This window comes from Podarcis melisellensis, assembly GCF_964234715.1.
Source record: "Podarcis melisellensis genome assembly, chromosome: 9".
NCBI classification, from domain to species: domain Eukaryota; kingdom Metazoa; phylum Chordata; class Lepidosauria; order Squamata; family Lacertidae; genus Podarcis; species Podarcis melisellensis.
The window spans coordinates 13,157,616-13,172,047 of record NC_138541.1 but is presented as its reverse complement, the minus strand read 5'-3'; the positions used below and the strand labels follow the sequence as shown (position 1 = coordinate 13,172,047).

Genomic DNA, 14,432 nt, shown 5'->3' with positions numbered 1-14,432 from the left:
CTCTGTTCGTGTCGAACAGAGAAACCGCGCCTCTCCTTATCTTATCTCTATGGAAACGGGACGTCACAGCGACGTGAGGCGGAGGCGGAGTCGCTATGTCGGCCGCGCGGTTACTTTCTCGCCTAGCCGGGCCGCTTTGCCTCAGGCGGCCCCTCTCCGCGTTCCGCGTCTTAGCTAGCTGTACTTGGAGCCATGAGCCTCCCAGGCCGCTCGGGCAGAAGACGCGGCCCCTCGGGACTTTATCGGCGGCGGGTTTGGTGCGAGCGGCGCCCGGGCCGGCTCAGCCCTACCTGCGCCTCATGAGGCTAGACAAGCCTATTGGTGAGTCTGCTTGTCAATCATCGGGCAGCCTCTTAGTCTCCGCCCCTCTTGTTTTTGTTTTGGAGAGGGCGGGAAGTCGCGTGGCGCTTTGGATTGGCCGGTCCTGACCCTGTTGAACTTGCCTGGGTTCACTTGCTGTCAAGTGCATGGACCAGAGCACGCCAGGCACTTCTGTCTTCCACCGCCTCAGGGACGCGGACTTATAAAAAATATTGGGGGGGGCCCGGGAAAGCTCATGAATAATAAATAAGCTCATGAATATGCAAATAAAGTGGCGCCGCCTCCTCGTGAGCGAATAGGGGAGAGCGTGCTGCGCCTATTAATCAGCTCCAAAGGAAATTGGGTGGAGCTTTTGCTCGGGAGGGAGGGCAGGAGGCATGCAGCCCGCCCCTCCCTGTGCATTTTGGGCTGGGGGAGGGGCGGCGATGGCGCTCTGCTGGAGGGGCGCCGGAGATTATTGGGGGGGCGGAGCCCCCCCAAACGAATTTTTGAGGGGGCTCGGGCCCCCTCAAGCCCCATGGAGTCGGCGCCTATGCACCGCCTCCCGCAGTTTGGTCAGACTCATGTTTGTAGCTTCGAGAACACTGTCCAACCATCTCATCCTCTGTCGTCCCCTTCTCCTTGTGCCCTCCATCTTCCCCAACATCAGGGTCTTTTCCAGGGAGTCTTCTCTTCTCATGAGGTGGCCAAAGTATTGGAGCCTCAGCTTCAGGATCTGTCCTCAGGGCTCATTTCCTTCAGAATGGATAGGTTTGATCTTCTTGCAGTCCATGGGACTCTCAAGAGTCTCCTCCAGCACCATAATTCAAAAGCATCAATTCTTCAGCAATCAGCCTTCTTTATGGTCCAGCTCCCACTTCCATACATCACTACTGGGAAAACCATAGCTTTAAGTATACGGACCTTTGCTGGCAAGGTGATGTCTCTGCTTTTTAAGATGCTTTCTAGGTTTGTCATTGCTTTTCTCCCAAGAAGCAGGCGTCTTTTAATTTCGTGACTGCTGTCACCATCTGCAGTGATCATGGAGTCCAAGAAAGTAAAATCTCTCACTGCCTCCATTTCTTCCCCTTCTATTTGCCAGGAGGTGATGGGCCATGATCTTCGTTTTTTTGATGTTGAGCTTCAGACCATATTTTGCGCTCTCCTCTTTCACCCTCATGAAAAGGTTCTTTAATTCCTCCTCACTTTCTGCCACCCAGGTTGTGTCATCTGCATACCTGAGGTTGTTGATGTTTCTTCCGGCAATCTTAATTCCAGCTTGGGATTCATCCAGCCAAGCCTTTCGCATGATTCTGCATATAAGCAGAATTCTACATATAAGCAGAAAGTGAAGGCATGTTTACATGAGATTAAATTTGGTTGCACTTAGAGGGGCCTCCTTCTGAGCAGACAGGCACAGGATTGTGCCGGGCTGTGAATCTTTACAAGTGGCGTGGATCCTGTTGCTTTGCAAAGGAGGTTCTTCTTGCCGCAGTCCGCTTTCTAACTTCCTCTCTGAGTAAATGGCTTTGGGAGAATTATCACAACTATTATCTTGCAAGTTATGCTGCAAGGTTGAGCTCTACTCCTCTTTTCTTTGTGAATGAATCTTGATCGCTTGCCTCTCTTGTAAGCGGAGTGGCCAAGTGATTCGCGTTAGGGAAGGTTAGGAATTAGCAATGGGCAAGGGCTGTACAGTAGTAGCTCAAGGATAGAGCACCACGTTTTGCATGCCTGAGGTTCCAGGTTCAGTCCTTTGTGTCTCCAAATAAAGCTGTGAAAGGCTTGTGTCTGAAACACTGGGGAGCTACTGCTGAATGCACCAATGGCCTTACTCAGCGAAAGGCAGCTTTCTACCTCTCTGTTGATAGGGCCATTTATATGTTAATCTGAACATGCAAGAGGGAGTCGGATTGTGCCTGCTGACTGCCCTGTATGTTTGTATGCCTACAAACTGCACATGTTCTTTTACCCTACCAAATGAAGTGGTAAATGGGACATGGAGAGAGCAGATACAAACTCACTCCTCTCTTAACATTGCGTTTAAGTGAACTGTGACTAGTGCAGCAGTTTTTGGATTGAATCTTTCGGTTCTCCCCTAGTTGCTTTAAATACAGCCCTGAGAGAAGTGTAAGAACTTAAATGTGTGTGTCTTTTTTTGGCAAATATAATTTCTACTCTGCTTGATCGCCCATCCATATTTAAAATGTCCCTGTTTGTGATTCTCTTTAGTTACATGTTTACATGCCCCATACATGAAGCTGATTTGAAGGCATATTTAGGATTGTCTGCTTGAAAAAGCTGTGCCTCTGCCTTTGACAGTAGCTTGATGTATAGATGTTAGCAGCAGATATCTGCTGCATGTTTATCTGCATGTTGAGAAATTTTAAAGTTTTATTTGTACACATCAAGACACTGTTAAAGCTTGCACAAGAGCAGCCTGATATTTTTTTTCTATTTAGCTGACAACCTTAGAGATAACTCCTTTTTTCTTGTGGGGAAATTAAACTGTTGTCGATTTGTAACGCAGGAAACCAAGAAGAAAGGTGCAAGAGATCTGCTGTCAGCCCTTGCAGATAAGAAAGCTCTTTATACCTTACTTCCCAGTTCTGTGCCCCTTACTTCCTCTTGCATTTCCACAGTGATCATGTGTGGTAAGGAATGAGGCTTCCATAATTACATACTTTTAATTATAAGTAAACAACAACAACAATTCTAAAGGGCCATTGATGGCAGATAGATTTGTTCATCCCTAGCTAGATGACAATGCTCAGGGGTCTGGATTTGGTGTGAAACCTCTAAATTATGTTATAAAAATGTGGGAATGTAACCTTCAGAACAAAGAGACAGAATGCAGAAGTAATCTCTTCAATCCTGCAATTCCATAAGTTGTTGAAATTTCCTTCAATGCAAATGCAGAGCTATCCTGTCTTCAAAAGCTTCCACGTTTACTTCAACAAAAGTGGCAGTTCTGCACATGCCCACAAAAGCAATGCATGGAAGAAGCTGCTCCTCCGCTAAGACAAACGAGGATGGTTTGTCATGATAAAGAGATGTGTATTTAAGGTGTTCCTTATGCTCTGAACAGGGATGCGGGTGGTGCTGTGGGTTAAACCACAGAGCCTAGGACTTGCCGATCAGAAGGTCGGCGATTTGAATCCCCACGACGGGGTGAGCTCCCGTTGCTCTGTCCCTGCTCCTGCCCACCTAGCAGTTCGAAACCACGTCAGAATGCAAGTAGGTAAATAGGTACCGCTCCGGCGGGAAGGTAAATGGCGTTTCCGTGCGCTGCTCTGGTTCGCCAGAAGTGGCTTAGTCATGCTGGCCACATGACCCGGAAGCTGTACGCCGGCTCCCTCGGCCAATAAAGCGAGATGAGCACTGCAACCCCAGAGTCGGCCACAACTGGACCTAATGGTCAGGGGTCCCTTTACCTTTATGCTCTGAACTGAGTCAATTGCATGGAACACTTCTAAGTAACATAATCTACAGGGGTTGCCAGGCATTGATTGCAACTTGCTTACAATTTCCAGCAGTGGAGCTGTGCTAGCTTTTTGCAGTAAAACCAACCCAAAAGCCTTGTGACACCTTAAAGACTAAGACATTTACAGTATTTTGTCATAAGCTTTCATGTACCATAGCCCACTTCATCAGATGCATAAAGTGTTCTAAGTTGCAGGTACATACATAGTAAACAATGAGGTCAGGAAAATGAAATGTAGAAAAGTATCAATGTGGTAGTTAGATTCTTAGCTGTGGGTGTACACAACAAACATGCTAACACAGTCATCCTGGCACAGTAATCAATTAACACTTGTAGTGTTAATTCTATAAGTGTCAGCACTGAACCTGTTGATGTATTGCAATTCATCGGTTTTGTGGAGCAATCTCCCCTTAAAATTCCTCTGTTCCCATTTGGCCACCTTAAGGTCAGTTATTGTGTCCTGTGAGATTAAAATTTCCTCACGGGTTTTTCAGTATTGCAATTTATGTTTATATTCTTTTGCATATTTTATTTGTCCTAGTTATTGTTTTCAGAAGCTTTGTATTCACCCACATGAGTCAGTACCAATCAAAAGGAACATGCAGTATATGTACAGTATATTTATCCATCACTAATTCCTTCCCTAATTTATATTTTTAGGGACGTGGCTGCTGTACCTACCCTGCACTTGGAGTATAGCCCTTGCAGCAGAACCAGGCTGTCTGCCGGCCTGGGACATGCTGTTACTCTTTGGCGCTGGCGCTGTCCTGATGCGTGGAGCAGGCTGCACAATCAATGACATGTGGGATCAAGACTATGACAAAAAGGTAGAGAGGACTTGAAAAGAGCAGGCAGGCTCATAATGTTTGCTAAGTAAGTAAATTGCCTTTTTGTAAAGCAAGTCCCACCCGCAAGATATGCTCATTGAAGACTGTATGCGGGCTTCCTAGGCTTTAAATACCTAAGCTGCACTTCTCTTTGTACTGAAATATGTTAGCAAATTAAGGGGCTGGTCTGAGTTGCTGAGACTGGAAAGCACTGTCCCTTAATGTCACCCATGTGATGGGAAACCTACAAATTGCCTCCACATCCAGGATCTCTCTCAGCCTCTGCTCTGTTCTCAATGCATATCACCAGCAATGTGTCAGCCACATAGATGGGCTGTGCCAGGTAGATTGAGGTTCAGTGTGAACATGCACAGCACACCATGATGGCTCTATGATGCTTCTTCACCTAGAACCGCATTGTGTTCACTGGTACTTAGTCCCCCTGGCCTTTGTGGCATATACACACCTTCTGGTGAATAGGAGGGTGCGATGCACCAAAGGCGATGGTACGTGACTAAAACCTAAATTTTCTGGCTTGGGAACAGTATGTCTACATGATTATATAATTCAATCATTGAAATACTCTTCTGTGCTTAGGTTACAAGAACAGCAGGCCGACCACTGGCAGCTGGAGAGATTTCAAATTTTCAGTCCCTTGTTTTTCTGGGAGGACAGCTGAGCTTGGCTTTATGCATCCTATTATGTTTAAATTATTACAGGTAAGTTAGACAGGAGCTGTTGATTGCTTCGGCCATTTCTTACAAAGCTTGCTTTCATGGATGTGCTTTCTGGAGCCATTCTTATGGAGGCATAAACATGGAAAACGTTACATAATAATTGATAAAGTAGTTTTTTAATAGAGAGGTGTGGTTCATGAGGTCTGTTGTTATGAGGCTAGAAGTAAGTAATGAAAATGTTCTGTTCAGAATCATTAATTGAGAAGGGGAATTGCTATGGCCTTAATTAATCCTGACTTCAGTGTATTTCAAATGTGAATTGCTGCAATGATAGAATTAGGTTTGGGTAGAATACAAATGCAACTTCTTAATGCTCTTTCCACTTCCTTTGCAGTATTGCTCTGGGAGCTGCTTCTTTATCTCTTGTGGTGACTTATCCACTTATGAAGAGAATAACTTACTGGCCACAGCTGTTCTTGGGTGAGCTCACAAGTTGCTTTTTCTTTCAGATGGGTTTTGTACTGGCTTAACTCTACACTGGATTGTGGTCAGACTGTTCAGTGTATCGTATTCTTTGCAAGAATTGACTAGATTTATTCTGAGCAAGCATTCTTCATTTTCCTTCATCGCAACATGAGAATTAATGAGCACCAGCTTCTTGTGTAACTTTTCCCTGCTCTCTGTCCAGTTCTGAAGTGTTCAAAGTCTGAATTACCTGATTTAAACAAACTTGGCCGTGGGCAATACTTAAACGTTAGCCAAATAACAAGCTTTGTTTTTGTTTGTTTATTAGCTCTTATTGATTTATAATAATTGTGAATACACAGTTTCATTCATAATAATAGTTACAGGTAGGTAGCCGTGTTGGTCTGCCGTAGTCGAAACAAAATAAATAAATAAATTTCCTTCCAGTAGTCCCTTTGTTGTTACACGTTTAGTCGTGTCCGACTCTTCGTGACCCCATGGACCAGAGCACGCCAGGCACTCCTGTCTTCCACTGCCTCCCGCAATTTGGTCAAACTCATGCTGGTAACCTCGAAAACACTATCCAACCATCTCGTCCTCTGTCATCCCCTTCTCCTTGTGCCCTCCATCTTTCCCAACATCAGGGTCTTTTCCGGGGAGTCTTCTCTTCTCATGAGGTGGCCAAAGTATTGGAGCCTCAGCTTCACGATCTGTCCTTCCAGTGAGCACTCAGGGCTCATTTCCTTCAGAATGGAGAGGTTTGATCTTCTTGCAGTCCATGGGACTCTCAAGAGTCTCCTCCAGCACCAGAATTCAAAAGCATCAATTCTTCTGCGATCAGCCTTCTTTATGGTCCAGGTTTCAATTCCATACATCACTACTACTAATAATAGTAGCCTTGTAGAGACCAACTAAGTTGGTTATTGGTATGAGCTTTCGTGTGCATGCAGGGTATCTGAAGCAGTGTGCATGCCCATGAATGCTCATACCAATAACAAACTTAGTTGGTCTCTAAGGTGCTACTGGAAGGATTTTTTTTATTCATAATAATATAAGTATTGATATTCGGCCCTTTAACAACAGTCTCAGTGTGGCTTACAAAATCAGAATGTCAAAATGATTAAAATACATATATCAAATAAAACGGCTATTACAATAAAAGCAGTATAACATAACCTGGTGGGGATAAAAATATAATGCTGAAGTCTCTGCACTAAAAGTCTCTGCACTAAAATGATATCAAAGTAGGTGCCAAGTGAGCTAGTCTGGGGGCAGTATTCCACAGCTGTGGAGCCACTACAAAAACAGCTCCCTCCCACCACAGTTCACCTGATAGGAGCATTCCAGAAAGGACCTTAAAGTAAGATCTTAAAAGTCTGGGTAGCCACACGTGGAGAGAGTCTTTTGTAAGGAGGGAAGCTAATATTTGCATGTTTAGTTTGGCTAGCAAAGTTCAAATGAATGGGTGGAAACCAGTTGTGCTTTGAGTGGATAGACCTACTGAAAGTAATTGGAGTTGAGTTAGTCTGACTTCTCCCATTGCTTCCAGTGGATCTACTCTAAGCACGACTAAGGCTGAAGTATTAGCTCTACTTATCTATGAGTAAGCCCTATTTAATTAAAAAGGGCTCGCTTCTGAGTATCGTGTTATTAGTCTCCATCTGACCTAGCATGTGAAAACAGTATGGTAATTTGATAGTAATACCTAAAGAGTTCAGATGTTTCAAATGAACACTGGAAAGATGGAAAGCTGCAGTGTGAATCGATATCATTTTAATTATTTCCCTTCTTAATTTCTTTACTGGCATTTGATTTAAAGGGCTGGAAACAAAGGAACTAGTGAGGCATGCCAAACTTGTAAGGCACATCCAGTTGGATTTCTGAATTCTTTTTAATTTGAACAGCAGGTCACTATGCTACACTGGAAACCTGTTTTGAAATGCTGGTAATTCAAAGGCAGTTTGCCACACAGTATTGCGGGTTGGCGAAATACTGTTTAAGAAACAGACGTTTGAAGGATGTCTTGGCTCCCAGAACTACAAGAGGAGTTATTTGAATCTTGGCATTTGAGATCCTCCTCAGAATCCCTTCTCTGGGGTTTTCCTGCTGTCGGATTTATCGGGGCTACCAGGGAGGAGCTTTTACAATGTTGATGCCCTGACCTTAGAATGCTCTATCCCAAAAAGTGCCCAGTCCAATGTTTTTCTGGAGCCAGGCAAATATCTTTTTTCTTTTCTGAAGCTTTTTATTTTATTTTAATCTGTTTTATGCTGGCATTTTAGTTGCCTCTAACCAAGTCATACTTGCAGTGAACCCCCTGAAGTCTTAAGTTGACTGACTTCAGTCCATTGATATCAGAAGGTCTACTCTGTGTATGACTAGCAGCACAATCCTAACACTGTCTGCTTAGAAGTAAGACCAATTTAATTCAATGGGACTTTCTTCCAGGTAAGTGAGGATAGGGCCTGTAGCCCTAGAGCTGATGTGTTTTACCTTATGTTTATGTAGTTTAAAATATTTTGTTCTAAACCTGATAATATGCTTGAGTGGCAGTCTATAAATCTTAGTGATATATAAATAACAGCTGAAAGAAATACTGTGGCGCCTACCATTTGTTACGAGGTATTCTCAGGTTATGCAGCGTTCAATAAATTCAATGTATACTTTGCGCCCGAGTCTTCTTGCCCAGCAAATGTCTTTTAATTTTTCCAAAAACGAAAAACCCAGCTAATGTCTTGGGCTAAGAGGCTGAACTTAAGGCTGCAGTACTTTATACACTTTTCTGGGAGTAAAGCCCATTGAAGCCTATCATACTTACTTCTGAGTAGACATGTATAGGATTTCATTTTTCTAATCTATTCACTGTTCTATCACAGTTCCCTCCCCCCATTTAATTTATATTCCCTGCATATGTATTTTAATAAACATTATGCCAGCAGGTTGATCAGATGCAAGCGAAGGCAGGACTCCTGTCTCTCTGGAAGAGGGAGTGTTTGGCAAGTACAATTTTTCCATCGTTATGGCTTGTATAATGAGCCAGGTGTTATTGCCAAAATTTCCAGTGCTGCATAACCACCCTGCCCTCCTTTTTGTGTGGCCACTAACAGTGAATAGAACAGATGGAATGAGATTAGCTTTCTGCCATGAATAAAAACAGTGTTGACCAATGGGACGGGCAGACTTTAAGCGATACTTTTTTCCTTGGGAACCGCCTGACTCACTTCCGTAGAAAACAATAAAAGAAATAGTACTATTCTTTCACAGAGTCTCAGTTGTTTAATCTGTTTTTGAACTGGAGTCCCTTTCTTCCTGCCAAGTCAGTGTATTCTGTATGAAAATATAATCTTGTGCTGGAAACATGGAATATCCTGTACTCTTATTCCTCCACAATAAAACAAAGATAAACTGATTTCAAGCGAAACAGATTGGTTTTGTTTATCTCTTTGTTTATTCTTTGTAAGGAGGGGATCAGAGGCTATGGTACTAGCCTGGGTGGGCTGAAGAACCCACAAGAATGTGCCACTTTTCTAGCAGGTTCGTGTTCCCACCCATTCTCTCAGTGTTGATGGCAATGCATATCTTACACGCTCAGGGGGACAGTGCCTGGTTTTCTCCCTTGCATTAGTATTTGTGCGCACACTTTGTGGCCAATTGACTCTCTTTGGGTTGAAAACTCTGATGACAGAAAAGGCTGGGGCTAGCTGGCTTATTTTGGCAAAAGACATACAGTGGTACCTCAGGTTAAGTACTTAATTTGTTCCGGAGGTCCGTTCTTACCCTGAAACTGTTCTTAACCTGAAGCACCACTTTAACTAATGGGGCCTCCCGCTGCTGCCGCACTGCCGGAGCATGATTTCTGTTCTCATCCTGAAGCAAAGTTCTTAACCTGAAGTACTATTTCTGGGCTAGCAAAGTATGTAACCTGAAGCGTATGTAACCTGAAGCATATGTAACCTGAGGTACCACTGTAATCATTTCCAACAAAGCTCATGCTCTGGCTGCAGTCAGCCAGTTTCTCTTAAGTCGCCTACAGAACTTGTTACTTTTTTTCTTGCTGCAGACTAACAAGGCTACTATTCTAGGATTCTGATTTCTTTTCAATCAGCCAGTCATTTTCATGGAGATTTTGTGCTGCTTTTATTGCATTTTATATTTTATTGTATACATTGCTATACATCACCATGTTACATTGTATGAATTGGCAATGTAGAAATACTTTTGTAAGTAAAATAAAACTGTTTGGCTGAGTGTTGGATCATTCTGAAAACGAAGTCCTATCAGGGTGCCTCACAAGAATGTTGAATCTCATTGCAAATGAACGAGCAAGATATTTCTGAAAAATAGATAGAGACTTTTTGTCATATCTCTTTCAGGACTGACCTTCAACTGGGGAGCCTTACTTGGGTGGTCAGCCGTCCAAGGCTCTTGTGACTGGTCAGTTTGCTTGCCCCTGTATTTCTCAGGAGTTTGCTGGACATTAATGTACGACACTATTTATGCTCATCAGGTATATAGCCTTCCTATTTCTTAATAAGGAGGATTTGGAAATTAGGGACTGCTGCTGATGGATTGCACTATTATGGGGTGATGGATACCAAAGCAGGTTTTAAACTGTGCATGCTTGTTTGAATAACTCCTTATTTGTTAATAGTTTCTTTGTTCTCATTGTTGTTTTTATGGCGGTTGTTGTGACCTGCCCTTATCAACCCTGTTGGGGTACAAAGGCAGGTTGTAAATGAACAAAATGAACAATTCCAGTGTTTGGAATATTTGCTTATGAATTTCCATGGTTGCTTTTGGTTTTCATAATAGCTAGGCAGCTGCTGATTCCACAGTTTGGGAATGATTAATCAGAATATCCAAAAATGATCAGAATATCCCAAAATAATAACACCAAGGCTTCAGGTGCATTTATCTTCAGCAATCTTGATAAAAGAAGTTAGTCTTATATTATTATTATTATTTCCATATTGCATATGAGAGGCTAAGGTTGAGAGAGGGCTACTTGCATAAGGCTGCTCAGCAAGTAGTTCTGAGCTTTGAATGGGGAACACCAGAATGTATAGCTCATGCTCTTATCTACTTGGTAGTGGCTCATGTTCTAGCTTTCTCGTATATCCTTTTCCTCTACACTCTGTCTTTTTACTCTCATGTGGTTCAAAATGTGTGGGTTAACATCTCTCTCTCCATCAAATTGAGGGAAATCAATAGAAATTCTTATAAAAACACAGCAAGAATTATATAAAACTGTTTAAAAGCTAAATGAAAACAGAGTAAAACTTTGTGCCATAGATAAAACTGAGCAGTGCGCACAAAGAAAAAAGTTTCGGGAATTAAGAATAAGACTCCAGGAAACGTTGCGTAGTCATATATACCTTTAAGAGGCATTCAGAGCTGACTACTTTCTCTACCACATGAACCATCCAGGGGAAGATATTCCAAAGGATGGATAAAGTACCACTGATAAAGTCTATTTCCGTGCAATCACCAAGTGACAGCCATGAAACTTGGTCTGTACGAGGGGAGGCAGTCTGTTAAGTACCTTTGACCAAAGTTCTTATTATCAACCTCAAAACCTTGAACCTGATTCAGCAATTGATAAGCACCTTCCCATTTGTGCCAAGGGGTTGTGGTTTGGTTGGTGTTTTCTCTCCAGCTCTTTGGCCTTCTTATTGCTAGTCTCTAACCAGGATCAACGTGCTCACAGGCTCTTCTTACAAAGACCACTTCCACGTAAAATCACCATCCTTCCCTGTCTAAGTCTATGAAATGCCACGTGACTAGTCCTTTCATTAACAACTCCTTCCCTTATAGGATAAAAGAGATGATCTCGCCATAGGCGTGAAATCTACAGCACTCCGGTTCAATGAAAACACAAAGCCATGGCTCAGTGCTTTCAGCACCATCATGCTTTTGGGACTTACTGCAGCAGGAATGCATTGTGATCAGACTTTTCCATACTATGTTGCTGTGACTGTGGCAGGCATCCACTTGGCTCAGCAGGTTAGATCCCATACTTATATTGCTATTTACGTGGAAGCTTGAAACAGATGGATGCTTTAGCCGTTTGGTTTCAGTTCTTAACCTGCTGAAGCACCTGCTCTGTCTTGTAGCCACTAAAAATATTTATTGTCTTTCTAGGTATACAATTACAGATAGGTAGCCGTGTTGGTCTGCCATAGTCAAAACAAAAAAATTCCTTCCAGTAGCACCTTAAAGACCAACTAAGTCAGTTCTTGGTATGAGCTTTCGTGTGCATGCACACTTCTTCAGATACACTGAAGAATGATGTTTTTAACAGGGAGGGGAGGGTGATAATGATGATGGCGATAATACCATATTGGCCCAAATATAAGCCACACTTTTTTTCCAAATTCCGACCGTGAAAAGTTAAAGCGCGACATATTCACGACCTTACGATATTGCTGCTGAAACAGCTGCCCACAAGGGCCATCGGGGGGTGCGGGACAACAGCACCCATCTTGACCTTGGCTCCCAAATGCCCTCCCCAAACTGCCAGAAAGAAGGGGGAAGTGAGGAAAAGCAGCACAGTTCCCACCCCCAGGAAGGAGCATGGGGCATTGGCGCGCAGCCACCTGCTGTTCCCAGGCCTCCCCCAAGCCGTCGGACGGAAGGGGGGGGAGGCCGCTGGCAGTTACAGTATTCAGCAGCAGATGACCACATGGGCTTTAGTGGTGAAAGAGTGCTTGTTTGGGACGGGTGCTTGTTGACCCCCTTTTGATTCCCGCCCCCAACCCTCCCTGGGCAAGCCTTGTGTGTGTGTTCCTTGTGTGATTGCGCTTCATTGGACGGGTGCCTTTCAACCCCCCCCCCCCCAATTTTAAGGGAGCAGCTTATATTTGGGTATTGTCTTTTTTCCTCCTCCCCCTCCAATTTTAAAAGAGCGGTTTATATTCGAGTGTGGCTTATATTCGGACCAATACGGTATTATTTATATGCTGCCCATCTGACTGGGTTGCACCAGCCGCCTTGGGCAGCTTCCAGCAAAATATAAAAACACAATAAAACATGGGATGGCTAGAAGAGAGAAGTTGGTAAAGCAAAATTTGGGAGGAGAAAGTCATGTATAGCATTTGTACAAAGCAGGTGAATTTATGGCAGTCCAGGAAAAAACTTGGAAGCAAAAAATGTTATCATAAGAAGAAGAGGGAACTGAGTAGAGGGTATTGATTTGGCGAATTATAAGTGTGAATTACAGTACACTAATATTGATATCCCCTTCCTTCTCCAGATATACACTTTGGATATTCACAAGCCTGAAGATTGCTGGAAAAAGTTCTCTTCTAACCGCACAGTAGGACTCATACTTTTCATAGGGATTGTTCTTGGAAACTTACAGAAAAGGAAAAATACAGAAGCAACAATGAAAAAGTTAGATAGTGCAGAAGAAAATAAAGTTGTTTTACAGAAAGGAAATGAACACAACTAAAAAAAAAATCTACATGATTTCAGCTAGTGCTGTATTTAAAATACTTTATTGATGAGACATTTTTTTAAAAAATGTGTATCTTTATTATGTGTAAACTTCTCACTGCCAGTATACAGCTGTGGCAATAAATCAGCTATATTTGATTGCTTCCTGTCGACACTTTAGGAGGAAACACTCGCAGAAGTTTGCAACTGAACTTCAACATTGTAAAATTGTGATGGGTGTGAGAACTCTTACGGATATAGGCCTACTGTAAATAAGAACTGTGACTCATGAAATAGTGTGATTCATGAAATTCTTCATTTGTGTAAAATAGTTCTATTTTTAGACATCCAAAACCAATCTATAAAGTGACTTTTGTCAAGGTGATGTTCAGTTCTGTGGTGTTCTCATTTAAAATGTTTTGAGCATACTACGCTTTTATATACCTGCCTGGTTGCTGCTCTTTCTCTTGAAAAGGCTGGTTGCAGATATACTGCGCACTGATCTACCATCTTCTTTCTGACAGAGGCCAGCCATTCCAGAGGGGCGGGGGGGGGGGAGCTGCAGCCTTCAGTGTTTGATAAGAACGGCTGTTCAAAACTTGTCTCATTAAATAGGATGTCCTTGACAACATCAAGCTGTGCCTTTAGGGTGGCAAGCAGAGGTGCCTGTCAGCCAGCGGTGCAAACTGATGTGAGCCTCTAAAGCAGGATGGTTCTGACATCAACCACTACATAGCCAAGGGAAGCCCTAAAAGTGTCATTGTTCCAGGTGCTTCACAATAGCACTCACTCTAAACAAGCTTTCAGAGGTGAAAGCTCCGATTTAAGTGGCTAGATTGAAAACCCACAATTCAAAATTGTGAGAAACTTAATTTGCCAATTAGCTCATTACTTTGTCTACCTCTAGTGATACTGCTTATTTTCTAGTAGTTTCCTGCAGGGCATCCGGAAAACAACTTGAGCTGCTTTGAACCAGGCACCCTTAATTTGGCATCACATCAAAGAGAGCCTTGTTTAGGCCCAATTAACAGATTAGGATGAATTAGCCCTGAGCTATTTATGCAGTCAACAAGTGACTTAGTACCTTTGTTCTTAAGCCAACAAGGTAATTGTTTCCAGTAAGGTTCAAGGGCCAACGTGTCAAGACAGTGAAAGATCTCAGGAGGGTGGGTTCACAGGGTTTTTCATTCATAAGCGCCCTTTCCTCGGTGAACAGAGGCTTTAAAAATAATAATAAATTAGACT

General features: G+C 43.0%; 1 protein-coding gene across 1 annotated transcript; it reads left to right on the top strand.

Annotated features, from left to right (window-relative positions):
* The first annotated feature begins 47 nt into the window (after positions 1-47).
* COQ2 (coenzyme Q2, polyprenyltransferase) lies at positions 48-13,572 on the top strand. The gene is made up of 7 exons (XM_081925225.1): positions 48-321; positions 4,445-4,611; positions 5,209-5,330; positions 5,683-5,768; positions 10,127-10,260; positions 11,568-11,756; positions 13,006-13,572. Exons 1-7 carry the CDS (start codon positions 96-98, stop codon positions 13,201-13,203), a joined length of 1,122 nt encoding a protein of 373 aa, XP_081781351.1. The 5' UTR covers positions 48-95; the 3' UTR covers positions 13,204-13,572.
* The last annotated feature ends 860 nt before the right edge of the window (positions 13,573-14,432 follow it).

Bases quoted from the DNA above. Each gene is read 5' to 3' on its own strand.
- COQ2 (XM_081925225.1), top strand. From the start codon at position 96: ATGTCGGCCGCGCGGTTACTTTCTCGCCTAGCCGGGCCGCTTTGCCTC. The intron at 4,612-5,208 runs GTAGAGAGGACT...TTCTGTGCTTAG, and splicing joins ATCAAGACTATGACAAAAAG to GTTACAAGAACAGCAGGCCG. The intron at 5,331-5,682 runs GTAAGTTAGACA...CTTCCTTTGCAG, and splicing joins TTATGTTTAAATTATTACAG to TATTGCTCTGGGAGCTGCTT.